The sequence below is a fragment of the Herpailurus yagouaroundi genome, unplaced genomic scaffold (genome assembly GCF_014898765.1).
Source record: "Herpailurus yagouaroundi ecotype Mexico unplaced genomic scaffold, PumYag 77, whole genome shotgun sequence".
NCBI lineage: Eukaryota > Metazoa > Chordata > Mammalia > Carnivora > Felidae > Herpailurus > Herpailurus yagouaroundi.
In genome coordinates, this window is record NW_024412388.1 from 2,253,905 (window position 1) to 2,267,249 (window position 13,345).

Here is a 13,345-nt window from a genome sequence, read left to right on the forward strand (position 1 = left end):
TGCTGTTTTATATAATTAATAATTATCAGAAGGCTTCAATTGAACAACAAGGACAACAGGAAGCCAAGGACATCTCAGACACAGAGCCATGGGCGCTCTCCCGCCCTCGTCCCTCCCCGTGACCCGTGCCCACCCGCGGGGCCCGCTCGTTACCAGGGCTTCTCCGAGCACGTCCACGGCAGCGCTGGCCTCTCTCAATGCCTTCTCTGTTAAGGGCTCCGGCTCCCCAGTGGCAGCTCCTCTGGGAGCCTCGCTGCTATCGCAGTCACTCTTCTCTGGTTCCAGGGCCGCCACAGGCTGCTTCTGGGTAGCAGGAAGGGGCCGCTCATCGTAGGGCACGGCCTGGAGCTACAGGAGAGGAAGGGCGGCTACAGAGCTCCGGCGGGGCTCCCCTACTGCCAACACCATGTCTACACTGCAGGCTTACTGCTCTGTGCTTACCTGGTCTGAGCAACAGTATTTCGCTAAATATCGGTTTCGTCAGATTAGGACAACTTACACGACGGTAGGATTTAATAGGAAAAATTAGACAGGGTCTCTACTCCTTTCTAAGTTCACTACAGACCTGACAACAAAGTGGCCCGAATTCTGTGTCAGGTGCTATTCACTGCTGGTAATTACAGTTCACGGGACACGGAACTGACTAGGGTACAAGTCACTGCGTCTTCTTGACAAGACTTCTGTTTTTTTCCACACTTTACGACTTAGAAATAACGATCAGGCCTCATTTCCAACGTGCCTGTCGTCCGGCGGACTTCTAGAAGGAAGGCAGGCGGCCCAGCCGAGGACCTCGGGGCCTTCTGCTCTTCCTGCTGCTCCGGGCGGGCGCCCAGCCCCACAGGCGTTCGTCGGGCCCCTGGCCCAAGCAGTGGGCGACACGGACTCCCCGCCTCCCGGGGCTCCATCCCCAAGCGGAGACTGGCACGCAACTCGACAAGTAAGTATGTAGCAGACTTCCAGAAAATTAAGTCAGGGCAGAAATTGCTGAGTCATTTCCCGAGGCAGGTGTCACTGGGACACTTCACTCGCACTTAATACCCACTGAGACACAAACGGGGGGTACACCGTGTGCGAGAAGGAGTTTCTCGTCTTCCAAAATCTACTCTGCTGTAAAACATGTTGATGTGGTAACAAAGGGGACGTTAGAGTATCACGTGCCGAGGTATTAAATATGACTTAAAGCCACGAAGTTACAGACAAGATGCTCCTGGGGAGGCAGCCACACCAGTGCCGTCCTCACAGGCTTTCCTGGGCCTCAGGCTGCAGCAGACCCTCCCCGTGCCCGCCTGGCGCCCTGCCTCCCCACCCAGAGGCCACTGGCCACACCGCCTGGCGCACGGACGGGAGCTCTGGTGAGGCCCTCCTCTGGTCCCTGTCACACTTCTGGGCCGGCACGTGACGGATACGTTCAGGTGTGCACGGTCCCTTTGGACGGGACGCCGTGTGCACCTGAAGCCACGTGGCAGGTCCAGCCCCAGGGCGCCTCGGACCCACAGGAAGCAGGGTTGAGACAGGAAGGCAGCGGGCGTCGAGGACACTGCTGAGCTGCTGAATCAAACCAAGCCCGAACCTACGCGGGCCTGCGAGTCCCTCGTTACTGAAGCCAGCAGGCCCCCAGTTTAGCCGGGTTTTCTGTCACCTACAACACAGAAGATTCTGGAAGCACGGTACCTTGCATGTGTACGTGACAAGCACGTGACTCGTCCTGAGGGTCTACCGAAGGCAGCTTATGTTAGGCCGCACAAACACTGTCTCATTTATTCCTGGAAGCAATCCTTCCGGCTGCTGCTTGCGCCTGCTTACAGGTGAAGCACAGGCTCCGGAGGCCAGCGTGTCCCAGGCCGCCTGCGGTGGGAGGCCCGGCCGGTCCAAGTGCACACAGGGCCTCCCCGGGAGGGGTGACTACCTGCAGGCTGCTTAGGCTTCGGCACTTACGTCCCTGTCCTGGAACACGGGACGGGTGGGGGCTGTGCAGGCATGTGCCCTGATCCCTGCGCTGGGAGAGCCCGGGCACCAACGGGTCCTCACTGCACGTCTCTTGATTATGCTGCACCCAACGTGAAACTGAGTTACCTACGTGGGTCCTGAAGTGAGGGTCCGCGGCGGGCGGGGCCTGGTCCGCTGTGGCGGGCTGAGGAGGGCCCAGGGGACGTGCGGGAGGCTTTTCCTGAAGGAAGGGCTCTGCACGCAGGCTTTCTGGGGCTCTGTCCTCTCGCGGTCGAGAGAGCGCTGGCTGCTGGTGGCGAGGACTGCCAGAGTGCGCCAGGGGCTGCAGGGGCAGGTCAGGTGGCCTTCGCACCTGGGGAGAAACGGGACCCTTCATTCCCGGGGCTGCTGCCGCGCCATTCTGGGGGTGGGGGGGAGGGCGCGACAGCTGAGGAAGGCAGACGGACCGTGTGCACTGACGGTGGCCCCCAGTCCTGTCACCCCATCTGACCCGTCTCTCGACGGCTGTGTGCGCTACGGAAGTGGTGGCACGCCAGAGCACCAGCGTGACCGCGAGCATACAGCCTGGGTCACTGCAGGGCGGAAGTGCGCGTGCACACCTGCCAGCAGAGACGAGGTACGTGGGCAGAGCGCGCCTGGCGAGACCCGAACCCGGCACGGCTGTGCGCTTCGCCCTGTGGCTGCAAAAGCGGGTGCCTCTGTGTCATCGTGACATCGGTTAGCTCGCACTGGGCACGGAGGGAAGTGCACCGGACAATCTCCTTTGAGGTACGCCTCGTACATAGGGTAAGGAAATCGAGGACTGGCCCTGAGATCACACCGCCAGCAATGGGGCCGGATCTGAGCCCGGCAGTGCCGCGGCAGGGTGCGCGCTCTCACACGGACTCCGTTGTAGCGGCTCTGGGCCTCAGTTTCCTAGCCTGTGATGTGGGATGGACACCACTGCCCGTGTGGGCTCTAAAGGTCCGAGGTACGCCATCTCCCAGGAGACCGTCTTAACGAGCCGGGGCTGTCGGGACTGTTCACGCTCGATGCTCCCGAGGCCACGAGGCACTCGTGAGGAGGGCTGGCAGATGAGGAAACCGGGCTGGGGAGATGCGGGGAGATACGGGCCCCGGCCTGTTCCCCTCCTCCTCCCCCGTGAGTCTCACCGCTCGTGTCCAGCAGCACCTCCCACGGAGGCCGAGGGAGCTGAAGTCACCTATCTTTTCTTTGGATCTTTTAGTTAAGAAAGTTTTTTAAAGTTTTATTTTAGAAAAAGAACACACGTGCGCACACGCACAAGCAGGGGAGAGAGGCAGAGGGAGCGAGAGAACCCTGAGCAGGCTGACGCGGGGCTCGAACCCACGACCAGGAGATCGTGACCCGGGCTGAAATCAGGGGTTGGGTGCTCCACTGACTGAGTCCCCGCAGGTGCCCCTGAGGTCACCTATCTGAACTGTGACCTGAGCGCCCCGGGGCCACGTGTGTCTCACAAATGCACGCTGTGGGCGAGCGGCCCTTCAGGGCGGCCCGCGCACCTACCAGCTCGGCGTCCACGAGGCTGTGCAGCCGCAGCTGCTCGTACACTTGGCTGCGGAACCTTTCCATCTGCTGCCGCTTCTCCTTGGCGCGGTCGTAGTCCTCCTTCTCCACTGCGCAGCGCTTCTCCACCTCGTACCGCCCGAGGCGCTCGCCCACCTGAAGCACACAGGGTCACTCTGCCTCATGCGGGCCCGCGCGCCTTGGGCACACGCACGGCTTGCCCCACGAGGCTTGGGTGATGGCGTCACTCGCGGGCGCCGGGGCCCGGGGAGGGGGGCTGGGCTGGGGCCACGGAGCAGCAGCCACGCAGGCCCATGAGGGGCGCTGCGTGTCCCTGCCCCAGCGTCTAAGACCCTGCGCGAGTCACAGGGACCATAAACCTCTTGGGTTCCCTGGCACTTCAGGACAGTGACGCGGCCGTGGAGGACGAGGTCTGAAGAGGCGGGGCCTGTGCCTTCACTTACGCTTAACCTAGGGGCTGGACCGTCCCTAACTTCGTTTTGCTTATGTCTTTGGACCCACGCTAAACGTCCACGGGCCTTTGTCGTGCCACGCATCGGGGTCACGGGCGGCCTTCTCACAGAACTGAGGGGGGGCCGCTCTCTCCAGAAGCAGTACCTTTTGCAAATCCGCAATAGCTTGTTTCAGCTTCTTGGCATAGTCGTAACGTTCCTTTTGGACGGCTTCGCGTTTTCTTTCGTCTAATTTACGTATAATCTGGGCAACTTCTGGATCTTGGTACATATCGAAAGCTAAGTCATCTAGTGGAGAAATGTAGTCAGATTTCCTAAAGGAACGAAACGGGTATTTCAGAGGGGACAGGGCAGTGGTAGAGGGAGCTCCGAGGGTCCGGTGCCAAAGACAGGGTTGCAGACACGGCACCCCCACCACTTCTGCTCCTGGAGCCTTCTTGCCTGGGAAAGCAGAGGCTCAGAAAAACTGTGACGGGCCTCAGTCACCCAGCTCTCAGTGCAAGCAGGTCTTTCTGACTCCACAGCTTATGCTCTTGGCCATTAGTTAAACTGTACTTGGGGCGTCTGAGCCTTTGCTGCATTCTTCAACAGGTATTTCTTTTTTTTTAAATTTTATTCCTTTTTTAACGTTTTATTTACTCTTCAACAGATACTTTGAGTGCAGACTCCGTGCCCAGCTCTGTTCTGGGCACCGGGGACAGGACAGTGCACGTCAATCATCTGAAGGACGGGGAAAACCCGAACTAAAATGAACACATTTCTATGCACCATCCTTAAGGAGTCTGACTTGTGGGGCCAGGAGTCCAGGCGCCCAGCATGCCTGACACCAGCACCACCCTCTGACGGGCGCCATAGATGGAGAAGCACTTTGCCTGGCCTTCTCCTCTAAGTGTCCGTCTGTGGGACATCCCAACTCCTGGGGAGACCAGAAAAATCCTTCCAGGAATAAATGACCTTTTTGGTTATCTGAACACCCCATTTATGATTAACCGTCACCCCACTCTTTCTTTCAAATTCCACAGCAGGCTGGCAGCCTTCTCCTGGGTCTGACATTTAAAACAGCAATGCCAATGTAACCGCTCAACAAAAATGTTGAGGACATGTTTCAGAGTCTCCGTCTGCTGTATGAGCTACACAAAGTAAGCCAGTTGTTGGCTTTGGCTTAGAAATTTTTATATACAGAGGGCGCCTGGGTGGCTCAGTCATTTAAGCTTCTGACTTTGGCTCAGGTCATGATCTCATGGTTCATGGGTTCAAGCCCTGCATTGGGCTCTGTGTTGACAGCTCGGAGCCTGAAGCCTGCTTCGGATTCTGTGTCCCACCTCTCTCTGTCTCCCCACCCCCCCCTCCCCCCCCGCTCACACTCTGTCTCTCTCTCCTTTAAAAGTAAATAAACGTTAAAAATAATTTATATATAGGTAGATTTTGATGAAAATATTACTCATCATAAAAGCCTAGTTGTCTGATATCATTGTTCCCAGCCCCCCAGCCCTTCCCCACCCCTGGAATTCGGCACTCCACCAGACCTGGTGGTGGGGTCAGCTTCAGCAGCTTAGAACAACATCAATTAATCTCGACGACGGGAAGGGAGAGAGAACAGCTAGGGGCATCTGGGGGGCTCAGTCGGTTAAGCATCCAACTTCGGCTCAGGTCACGGTCTCACGGTTCAGGGATTTGAGCCCTGTGTTGGGTGAACTTGAGCCCCACTTTGGGCTCTGCACAGTGTGGAGCCTCTGTGGGATTTTCCCCCCACCTCTCTCTCTCTGCCCCTTGCTCACTCTTGCCCTCCCTCTCAAAAAGAAACAAAGGTCAGTGATGACCAGGCAGTAACATGCTTTGGTACTGGTACAAGATTAACCATTTCCGCCTAAACGTATTCTATACTCTTCAGTCAAAGTTGCTTTGCCCAAAAGTCCTAGAGATGAAAGCAAAGACTCCATCTCACTATGAAAATGCCACAAAGAGAAGAGTGGCACCTGTCCTCTGGCCCCTTGGTCACAATTCCAGGGCGCTGGGCAGTTTCAGGAGCGCGGGTCTCCCCACGGTCCACGAGTACCTCCTGGCGGTGACCCGGGCACCTTTATGCCTGGTGCCGCCGCACGACACAGCACACAGGCTTTCTACCGACCTCTCTGTGCCTTCAGCAAAGCCCTGCGGATGAGTCAGGATGGGCACGCTGTGTACCACCGCTCCAGCGGGCTAACTATCTTGATAAAGAACTAACGTAAACAGAGTCCAAATAACCTAAAGAACTTCTGTGGGAGCTACTAAGACCAGCCAGAGGGTCTGGCGGTCCCTGTTCTACCCCTGGGGCTTCACTGAGGGCAGAGCCGAGGAGCTGTCCGGGGGGTGGTGCTGACGGACGTGGAGGGATCACTGTCAGTCCTCACCCGGAAAGGTAAGGAGGGCACTGCTGTCACCCTGTGGGGCGCAGGGAGCGTCTGCGGGAGGCCGAGCGGCCTGTGGAGGTGAGAGGTCACTTTCCTCATTATTTTTATACACACGTAGGGACCATGTCCCTACTCACATCCTTACACCCATGCCGTAACTGCCAGGCGGCGGGCCCGGGGACGCTCCGCAGGAAGCAAGTCAATCCAGACTGCTGACACAGAGTAATTCATTCCTAAGCCGGGCTCCTCTGCTTGCATAAAACATGGACAGATTCTCTCTGTGGCTCAGGAGGTACTTGTGTCCCAAGTACACACACCAGTGGACAGTGAGCCTCGCTCCCAGGGGAGCCTCCCTTGGGCCTGCAGCCCAGCCGTCACAGGGTGCGTGTGAGCGGGGAGTGTTTAAAGCAGACATAAGATGAAGGCTCTAGGAACTGACAATTCGGGTCAACTAATTCCTTTAATTCTTACCCAGAAAGTTGCCTGTGCCAATAAAATATCAAAGCACGGTGGACAGATCCTTTACCTGCATGCATTTTAGGAACTTTCCAGTAATACCTGAACACACGAGAAATGAAGATGTCTCTGAAGGGCAATAAATGAAGATGTGCTAAAGAAAACAGTGACCTTAATCTTTAAGTGTATTTAAGTCAATCGCATCAGTGGCTTATCTAGCTCAGAATTGAACTGAGAGGCTCTCGAGTCCAGAATCCTCTGGAGGTGACTCACACTTTGGTGATTCTGAGGAGCGTCACAGGAGTTGATGGCCTTGGGAGGAGGGACTCTTACCCAGTACAAGTTCCTTCCAGAGCTGGGTCCTCGGTGTTGTGCCCCAGATAATGATCAATCAGCTTCTCTCTAGAGGTCTTTGGGAGCAAAACATTCTGCTTAGCGTCTCAGAGGAAAACAGGATCAACACAAAACCTTAACTAAGAGGTGACGTGATAGGAAGGTGTCAGCAGGCTTTAAGGACCCTAGTCTTTTGGAAGGACAGTTCAAATTCTTGAGTGAAAGAAACTTTAATACACTATAGCTGCTAAAAATTATCTGCTAGTTATTCAACAGACGATTTTATAAACATTTTCTTTTTTTTTTTTTTAAATTTTTTTTTTCCAACGTTTTTATTTATTTATGGGACAGAGAGAGACAGAGCATGAACGGGGGAGGGGCAGAGAGAGAGGGAGACACAGAATCGGAAACAGGCTCCAGGCTCTGAGCCATCAGCCCAGAGCCCGACGCGGGGCTCGAACTCACGGACCGTGAGATCGTGACCTGGTTGAAGTCGGACGCTTAACCGACTGCGCCACCCAGGCGCCCCTTATAAACATTTTCAAGAGGACACTTTATGTGACAAAAGTGATCAATCCCCTCTTGCTAGAAATACATTTTCTTCTCTAGGAATGAAACTTCCCAAACTTACAATATTGCTTTCATCACCAAAATCTGCAGGGTCTCCAATGATATTTACTGCAACCAGAGCAACCTAAGGGAGAGTTGACCAACAGAAATTAAGTATCAGATTTGTGACTTACTCCCTTTAAGACAAGCTGCCCACTCATACTGTCATCGAGGATGATGTACATCAAAGCACATTCATTGTAAAATGCCAAGTGTATTGAATTCTAGTGTATAGAATTACCACGAATAGTTTCTACGAATCACATAAGTTGATATTCTAATACCAAATCGAGTGGCTATTTTAACGTCTAAAGTATATTAAAACAAAAAAGGCTAAAAGACCTCCACAGATTGTTTTTTTTTTAATTAGAAAAATTATTTTTAATGTGTATTTATTTTTGAAGGAGAGAAAGAGACAAAGTGCGAGCGGGGGAAGGGCAGAGAGAGAGGGAGACACAGACTCTGAAGCAGACTCCAGGCTCTGAGCTGTCAGCACAGAGCCCGACATGGGGCTCGAACCCGTGGACCGTGAGATCATGACCTGAGCCAAAGTTGGACGCGTAACCGACTGAGCCCCCCAGGCGCCCCAAAACCTCCACAGGTTTAACACAGCCTCGTGTTGAACTGCTTCCTCACAGTCAAGTGTTGGGGCCCATCCACATGATCTTGGTAAACTAGACAACGAACTGAAACTCTACATTGACGTAGCTCAGTCTGTCTGGATCAGTGATTCCCTGAAGGGGGAGGAGTCCCCTTCCCACACCCTCCCTTTCCTGAGGATCACTACCAGAACGAAGTGAGGGGAACTGCAGGTTCACACACACAAGATGGGGAGGAAAAGTGTCAGTCTTCTAGTTTATGGTCAAGCATGGCTGCAATGGACCAAGTAACGTCTCAGAGCTTGCCTCTAAGTCACTGGCTGAATATAAAACTTTGATTTGGTGGAATGTTTCCATTCCTCTTGGAGGGGGAAGGGAGTGTTGAAAGTATCTGTGCTAATGAAGAGTCTGCTGTGGACACAGTTGATTTCTACTACAGTAATCATGCCCAAGACAAAACAAAACTGAAAAAGAGAAAAGAAAAAGAAAGACGGGAAGGGAGGAAGGAAAAGATGAGAGTTATTTGCTTGGAGCTGGACTACATGCAACATTTCAGCACATCCCCGATGTCTCCCAGGGGGTTGATTTACCTTGCAAAATTTAGTGGGTTTACCTAGAAGAGTGTCCTCTAACAGAAACGGTGCAAATCACACAGGTAATTTTAAATTTCCTTTTTGTTTTTTTTTTGAGTTTATTTATTTCGAGAGAGAGAGGGAGTGTGTGCGTGCACACAAGGGAGGGGCAGAGAGAGAGGTGAGAGGGAAATCCCAAGCAGGCTCTTCACTGTCAGTGTGGAACCCCACTCGGGGCTCGATCACACAAACTGCGAGATCATGAACTGAGCCAAAACCAAGAGTCAGATGCTTAACCGACTGAGCCACCCAGATGCCCCAAGTTTTCTAATGGACACAGTAAAAAACTGTGAAAAGAATGACGTCGATTTTAAACTGAACATGGCCACAATATTATCACTTCACTGTGGAAATGACTCTCTTCCTCACGTGAAGCCTCTGAACTCCAGTGTCCAGTTAACCCGCGCAGCCCCTCGCGCTTGGGTGCCCAGGCCCCCAGGGTGCAACGTCCGTGTGCGGCAGCGGCTCCTGATGGGACAGCGTGGCTCGGAACGGCCTACCGCCCTTCCGTAAAAGTTACCATCGTAGAGAAAGACTTGAAATGTCTTTGCCAAGGGGTGCGGGCCCACGCAATGCCACCAGGAGGCGGGGGGCGGTCAAGGGGAGGGCCCGCGTCTCACCTGATTATATATGTTGTACTTGTTGAGGTGGTTTTCGTGAAAGGTCAGCTTGAGAAACTGTCCCACCGCGTCCACGTAGACGGACTTCAGCTCCCGGGCTCTGCAGCCCGTCTTCTCGTTGTCACAGAGAGAGACATAGCTGAAAGAGAGCACGCGCCAGAGTCACGTTGACAGGGACCGTCCTGCGCAGCGGAAGTGGCCGCTGCTACCACTGAACTCCACAGGGTTAAATACAAGTTAAGTCTAGAGTGGAAAGACCTAGGGAAAAAGCTCAGAAGTTGCATTCTAACCAGGCTTCTTAAAACAAGTTCTAGATCTGAAGGCAGAGACGAGCTCTATGGATGAAAACGACAGCCCTGCTTACAGAGCATATTCTACGTGGGACGGCTGCTCAGACACCATGTCCCCCGGCAGCAAAGACAAGTCTGTGACACAGGACCAACTGCAGGGGGCGATCCGTTGGTTTGCATCGCACTGAGACAGGCAGTCGGGTTGACAGTTCCCACCAGACCTTTCCAGGTCACGCTCACCCGAGCCTTCGAAAGCGCTCCGCCTGGTAGGGCACGAAGTACTCGGGCAGGCTCTCGCTGACGTAGAACTCCACTTTGCTGGGGATCATGTACTGGTGGGCGAGCAGCTGCAGCTTTCTTATTCGACACCTCTCCACCATCTGGAGAACGATCTCTTGCGGAAACTGGCAAAATCTGAAAGCAAACCATTGTTTTTCCCACACGGTCACGGCTGCGGTTTCCAGCCATGTGCGTGGCGCTCCCCACGTAGCAAGGCGGTCCGGGTGCTGACGTGAGGGCCCCACGCGGCACGGCTGCTCCCTCCAGCCTCCAGCTTCGCAAGGAGGGGCTGAGGCTCTAGTTCACACCCGACCTGCGTGAGTCAGACTTTTCACGGTAGAAAACAGTCCAAAATGAAACCTGAGGTTTACCACGAGATCAATACTTCAGTCTTAAGAGGCTGTTCTAGTGGGCAAGCAGGGCCGAAGGGTTTTCCCCAGGAACCCAGATGCTTCAGGAAAACCATGTGCTTGGCGAATCCCGAGCGAAGGGTGCCGGGCAAGAATCAACACTGAGCGAGGGCCACGCGTGCCTGGTGGTCCGCAGAAGCCTGCGACTGGCCACTGTGGAGCTTCTAATTTTGCTTAGTAGGCGACACAGCGCGTTAAGAACCTACACTGGAAGTCAGAGAACCGCAGTGTCAGCACAGCCCTCACGCTGCGTGATCTGATCACGATGAACAACAGAGCACAGCGTTTGGGCAGTAGACGCCGCGCCCGCTGAGCTGGCACACCCTGGCTCACAATGGTGGGGCATCCAGGGCCCCGGGAGGGGGACGCACCCAAGGAGGGGACGGGTGGAAGGGGCTCGGCGGCCTGCAGGGTGTGCTCACTCCTGCCCCCTGGTCGTGCTCCCTGGCCCTCCTCCGCCACCTCTCCAGGCGCCTCCCTCTCCACTGAGAAGACAAGAACCTCAGATGGGGCTGCTCACTCCCCGAATGGGGTGGTGTCCCTGCCGGTGCCCCGCCCCCCCCCTCAGCCTCCTGAACAGTGATAGAGCCAGCCTGCCCTCGAAACTTCCAACAACACACAGACGCACTCTTAAGACCCCCCCATCCTAAGAAACCCCTCCTGTGACCGCACCGGGGCCTGGCTGCCAATGTCACGCAGGAGCTATCTGTGGCCACCAGCTCAGCTCTTCACGCACCCTCCCCAGTCCCTCCAGGGCATATGCTGCCACAGCCAACTCTGGCCAAGGCCATGTGCGGTGGACTTCCCAGTCCTGCTCTGTTCAGTCCGCAGCTCCTGGCCTCCTCCTACCTTAGGGCGCCCTCTCCTGGGCTGGGTTCCAGGCTCCTTCCTCTCCCCACACTCACCATAGGGGACCTATGTGACCACGGCTTTAGAAACCTCCTGCGTCAAGGAGCCCCAACTAAACGTTGCCTGGGTCCAAGCCTACGATCTAGCTGTGACCTGACATTTCCACGCAGACACCCATAGATGTTATTAGACGTGACAGACAAAAACTCCTGACCCCTGCCACCTTCCCCCATCCCGTGCAGCCAGTCTCCTGGTCCCCTGCTTTGCCAGCTGGGGCCCTCCTCCCCATCCGCTGTGGCCTCCCTCCCTCCCCACTGCTGCATGACGAGTGCCTGCTTCCCAGCAGCACACAGAAAAGAGGAAGGGAAGAGTGAACAAAGGAACACCAGGCTGAATGCAGGAGAATCTGCTCAGCCTCTAAGTCCAGCTCTAGCTCCAAGGGACGTGCAGGGGTGACGGGGCGGGTGAGCACAGATCTGATGGACTTTCGCCCCGGAGGCACAGTCACCAGAAATCTGCCAGCACTAAGGTTTTGAGGTTTTAAAGATGAAAAGCTCATAAGAGAGATGGCTCTGGGGCAGAAGGCAGCTAGTGAACACCGGGAACCAGAACCAAGCAGAAGGCAGCTAGTAAACACCGGGAACCAGGAACCCAGCAGCTTGTGACTCGAACACTCCTTAGTCGCTCACGGTGGTCAAGTGTGGCTTTAGACGTTTAAGATAGTTACTATTTTCAAATGCTAAGCACATACGTCATACTCGGTGGTGAGATCATTCTGGGCACAAGGACACTCTGAAAATCCTATAGTATGTTTAAAAAAAAAAAAAAAAAACCTCCAAAATTATTTAAAGAAAAATAAGACACCAGACAAAATCAGAAGTTCTAGGCTTTTTAAAATCCTTCAAAAACCGGGCCTGTAACTCAGCTGTTCAAATGCAGCTTACAGAGTTTGTGCACGTATCAAAGCTGTCGTTGAGGGACACTGAAGAGGCCACAACGGGACGGTGGGAAGCGTGAGAGGCGTGGACACTGGGGAGGGGTGGGGCGCACTGGGGAGCTGGCCCCACAGGCAGGAAGCCTGTCAGGCACTTGTGTGATGGGACTCCTATGGTTTCACCTTTGGGGAAGACTGACGACCTCTAAGGAAAAGGCTTAGTTTCAGAAAAATACCAACTCGTATAATGTTACTCAAGCAACGGACGGTTTAAAAGGTGTACAAATATTCGAGACGATCAATTGAAAGAGACGTTCTTGGTTAAAGTTTGGGGCTAACAAAACCTTGCCCACAGGAGCTCGGCTGTGAAAGCAGGGACCTGCAGACACACATGCCAGCACGGGGCACAGTCAGGACGCGAGGCCCGGCGGACAGTCAGGGGAGACAGTTCAACAACCGTGGCCAGTCAGTTTCCGCCCTCTCCCCGTGTTTGTGCATTTCTGAAGCCAATGTCACTCAATGCTTTGAGGGAAAAAGATCCAACAAATTTTCTTTAAAAACATAGAAAGAGGGAAAACGCCCACTGCATCACTACGCAGACGGCACCGCGGCACGAAAACAGCAGTGTGGTTCTGAGGCCTGAGATGCAATAGAGCAGAAACTTAGCAGGAAGGGAGCCCGCCGGCCCGCCCACGCCCCCCCCCCCCTCCCGGTCCCACCACACCTCGGTGACCTCCACCCGCTGACGGTAGGTGCGTGGATCATTAGTTCCCGGGCACTGAAGCCATCTTCGTGCCCAGAGGAGCTGACAACAACGAAGCCAATCTTGTGCGGCATCCTGGGCGCTGGGCTGGTTGTAAGGGCAGGAAAGACTTCTTTAAGAGAAAGGAATCGGGGCGCCTGGGTGGCGCAGTCGGTTAAGCGTCCGACTTCAGCCAAGTCACGATCTCGCAGTCCGTGAGTTCGAGCCCCGCGTCGGGCTCTGGGCTGATGGCTCAGA

The 13,345-nt window shown here is 54.8% G+C and overlaps 1 protein-coding gene across 3 annotated transcripts in view; it reads right to left on the reverse strand.

The window, feature by feature from the left end:
• CEP104 (centrosomal protein 104) overlaps window positions 1-13,345 on the reverse strand; it is a 41,229-nt gene that overhangs the window by 23,505 nt on the left and 4,379 nt on the right. For all 3 annotated transcript variants that reach the window (XM_040459423.1, XM_040459406.1, XM_040459416.1), the window contains 9 exons: window positions 13,070-13,220; window positions 10,114-10,287; window positions 9,584-9,722; window positions 7,755-7,817; window positions 7,124-7,200; window positions 4,090-4,258; window positions 3,472-3,627; window positions 2,078-2,299; window positions 154-348 (listed from right to left, as the gene is read on the reverse strand). In XM_040459423.1, coding sequence (XP_040315357.1) covers window positions 154-348; window positions 2,078-2,299; window positions 3,472-3,627; window positions 4,090-4,258; window positions 7,124-7,200; window positions 7,755-7,817; window positions 9,584-9,722; window positions 10,114-10,287; window positions 13,070-13,182 — 1,308 coding nt within the window. In that variant the 5' untranslated portion in view covers window positions 13,183-13,220. The remainder of the gene's footprint in view (window positions 1-153; window positions 349-2,077; window positions 2,300-3,471; window positions 3,628-4,089; window positions 4,259-7,123; window positions 7,201-7,754; window positions 7,818-9,583; window positions 9,723-10,113; window positions 10,288-13,069; window positions 13,221-13,345) is intronic.